The sequence below is a fragment of the Montipora capricornis genome, chromosome 13 (genome assembly GCF_036669925.1).
Source record: "Montipora capricornis isolate CH-2021 chromosome 13, ASM3666992v2, whole genome shotgun sequence".
Lineage (NCBI taxonomy): Eukaryota > Metazoa > Cnidaria > Anthozoa > Scleractinia > Acroporidae > Montipora > Montipora capricornis.
In genome coordinates, this window is record NC_090895.1 from 24,612,374 (window position 1) to 24,614,873 (window position 2,500).

General features: G+C 35.5%; 1 protein-coding gene across 1 annotated transcript in view; it reads left to right on the forward strand.

The window, feature by feature from the left end:
• Positions 1-2,500, forward strand: part of LOC138030221 (fibroblast growth factor receptor 2-like) — an 82,595-nt gene that overhangs the window by 5,764 nt on the left and 74,331 nt on the right. Inside the window, exon 3 of the mRNA XM_068878101.1 lies at positions 1,668-1,973. Coding sequence (XP_068734202.1) covers positions 1,668-1,973 — 306 coding nt within the window. The remainder of the gene's footprint in view (positions 1-1,667; positions 1,974-2,500) is intronic.

Here is a 2,500-nt window from a genome sequence, read left to right on the forward strand (position 1 = left end):
CACTTTGTTCATTGGACTTTGAAAACTGCTTCCAGGTATATTGACACTTGCACCACCTGCGCCGGTTGCTCGAAGCCTGGTTAGCGCTAAATGTTGATTAAGCGATATCAGAACCTATAGGTTTCCATGGTACTTAATATCGGTTAGCGGTAACCATGCTTCAAGCAACCAGCCCCAGGCTGTCAATGATATCATGTTGAAATGCAATAACTTGGTTATGACAACGGTTAGGGTTAGGGTTAACCCTAACCTCTAACCTATCAAATCTTCTTTTCAAAGTCCTTCAGACATCTTAGCCTGCATACAATGTAGGTACAGTACAGGGTTACTCTATCAAAAAAGATTTGAACGAGGTCACACAATGTTCCTGCATAAGCAACAACAATTGACTGTAATTTCTCGCCAAACTGTTCTTCTTCGAATTGATTATCTAATACTAGTAAATCATCGCTCCTGACAAGAAACACACCTGAGCATATGACATCAAAAAAGACAAAAACAAAAAAAGGTCACAGGATTCCAGATACATGTGTAAGATTACCCAGAGGAGTACAGGGAGTGTTATAAGCTATTTGTGGGAGGTAGACTGACTCCAAACTGTGTTTCTTCAAACTGCATTTTCAAAATTCATCTTTTCGCTTGCCAAAGTTTGCCTTATGTCTCCCAGTTAATCTGTATGCAGTGTAACTTTTAACAGTTTGATGTTATGAACATTGTAAATAACTTTATTTTGAGACATTGTTGGGAATTGCCTCCAATGAAATTTAAACCATCCAACATTTTATTTCACGGTAATCACAACATTTCAGATTTTATTTCTCTCCATGGATTTTCATGATTCTAGCATGTTCATTCTTCTCTCCTCTACTCTCTGTCCTAATGTAAAGGTTTCCTGTTTTCTGTTCTCTTCCAAGTGGTTTCGTCCTCGTTCATGTTTTAAGTCTAAGCATTGTTTCATCAATTCAAATTTAAGGATTATTTCTAATCATTTGCTTTGTTTTGTTCCGCTGGGATAGTTATGTGAGTAATTCTTGTTTATTTAATTATTATGTTTTGTATCAAAATAATTATTTAATTGCTCAGTGTTATAATATAATTGATCCACATGAAGTAATTTTAACAGATTAGTTCCAGTTTAAAGTCAAACATGCTTTTGCTGTTATTCGTCTTTTGCATTTTGTTCTTTTGATTCAATAAGCAGTTTTGTATTCTTTATGCCCTTGATGTATTTCAATAAGCCTGATTACCAGTTTGCTGCCTTTTAGGTTTGTTTCATTTACATTGCAATTAATTTCTTATTTTAGTTTACGACTTCCACTGATAATAAATCGTTGACTGGTGTCTTAGATCTTAAAAGGCTTCCTGTGGTTTGATTATTGGTCAACGCCGATAAAACCATAAACGCCTGACACTCATTGAACTCCTTAATCTTAGGAGTCATGCCATTTACACCTGAGGTTTCTAATTTCACTTTTTGTTCAACGGTTCTTCAGATAAAGATTGATTCAAGTTCACAAGAAAAACATGATAATAATTTAAGTACTGCTCCATTTCCAACAACATTTTTGAATAATCTCAGGGTAATTTGCTTTTTTGTATTTGGCTATTTGAATATTTTTACAAAATGAACTTCTAATACTTCGTTTGACTTAATCTCTCATTTTTAGAGACAACTTCAGAGTCTGCACCTTCTTTTACAGTCAGACCCCACAATAAATCAGTGATTGTGGGTTCAGGAGTCATCTTTAAGTGTGAAGTAAGTGGAGCTTCACAACCCACAAATATGACATGGGTGAAATATTCGGATAGCGGTGCTACTGCGATAACACCTGGTGGGAATGGTCTATTTGTTGTCGATTCAGACTCCCTTTTCATCATGGGTGTAGCTTTGGCTGACGCAGGGCATTATGGATGTATAGCCCAGAACGAGCATGGAAAACTCGTAGCTGATGCCTTTCTCACCATCATGGCCTGTAAGTACAGTTTATTGATGGATGGGTTAAACGATTTTACTCTTAAAAGATAGAACGGTCAGACGAGTCTGAGGGATTCCCCACAAAGAGTTGCATGTTTCTCAGGTAAAAAATGTCTTCCTTCCAGTCTCAAGGGGAAAAATTGCGCAGACAATACAATTGAGTTTTTGATTTGCCAAAATCACCAAGGCAACGAGTTAATCATTAAATTACTGACTAATTATAACTTGATTCTTAACAAATAATTTAAATACTCGTAAATGACGAAAATTCATGGGTTCATAGAGCTATATTTAAGAAGAGCGAAGGACGTATAAACACAACAAATCACGATAAATGGTATTAGTTAACAATGAGAACTCAAGGTACAAATAGATCTACAAAAAGCAGTGGCAATCCAGCTGTCTGATAAAGCAACATGATCTTATTACTTAACCTTGTCAATTTTATTACAGGATTTTTTATAAATTAAAGAAATGTAAAATGTGAATAACTGATCAGAGATAACAGAATAATGTGGCTGCATG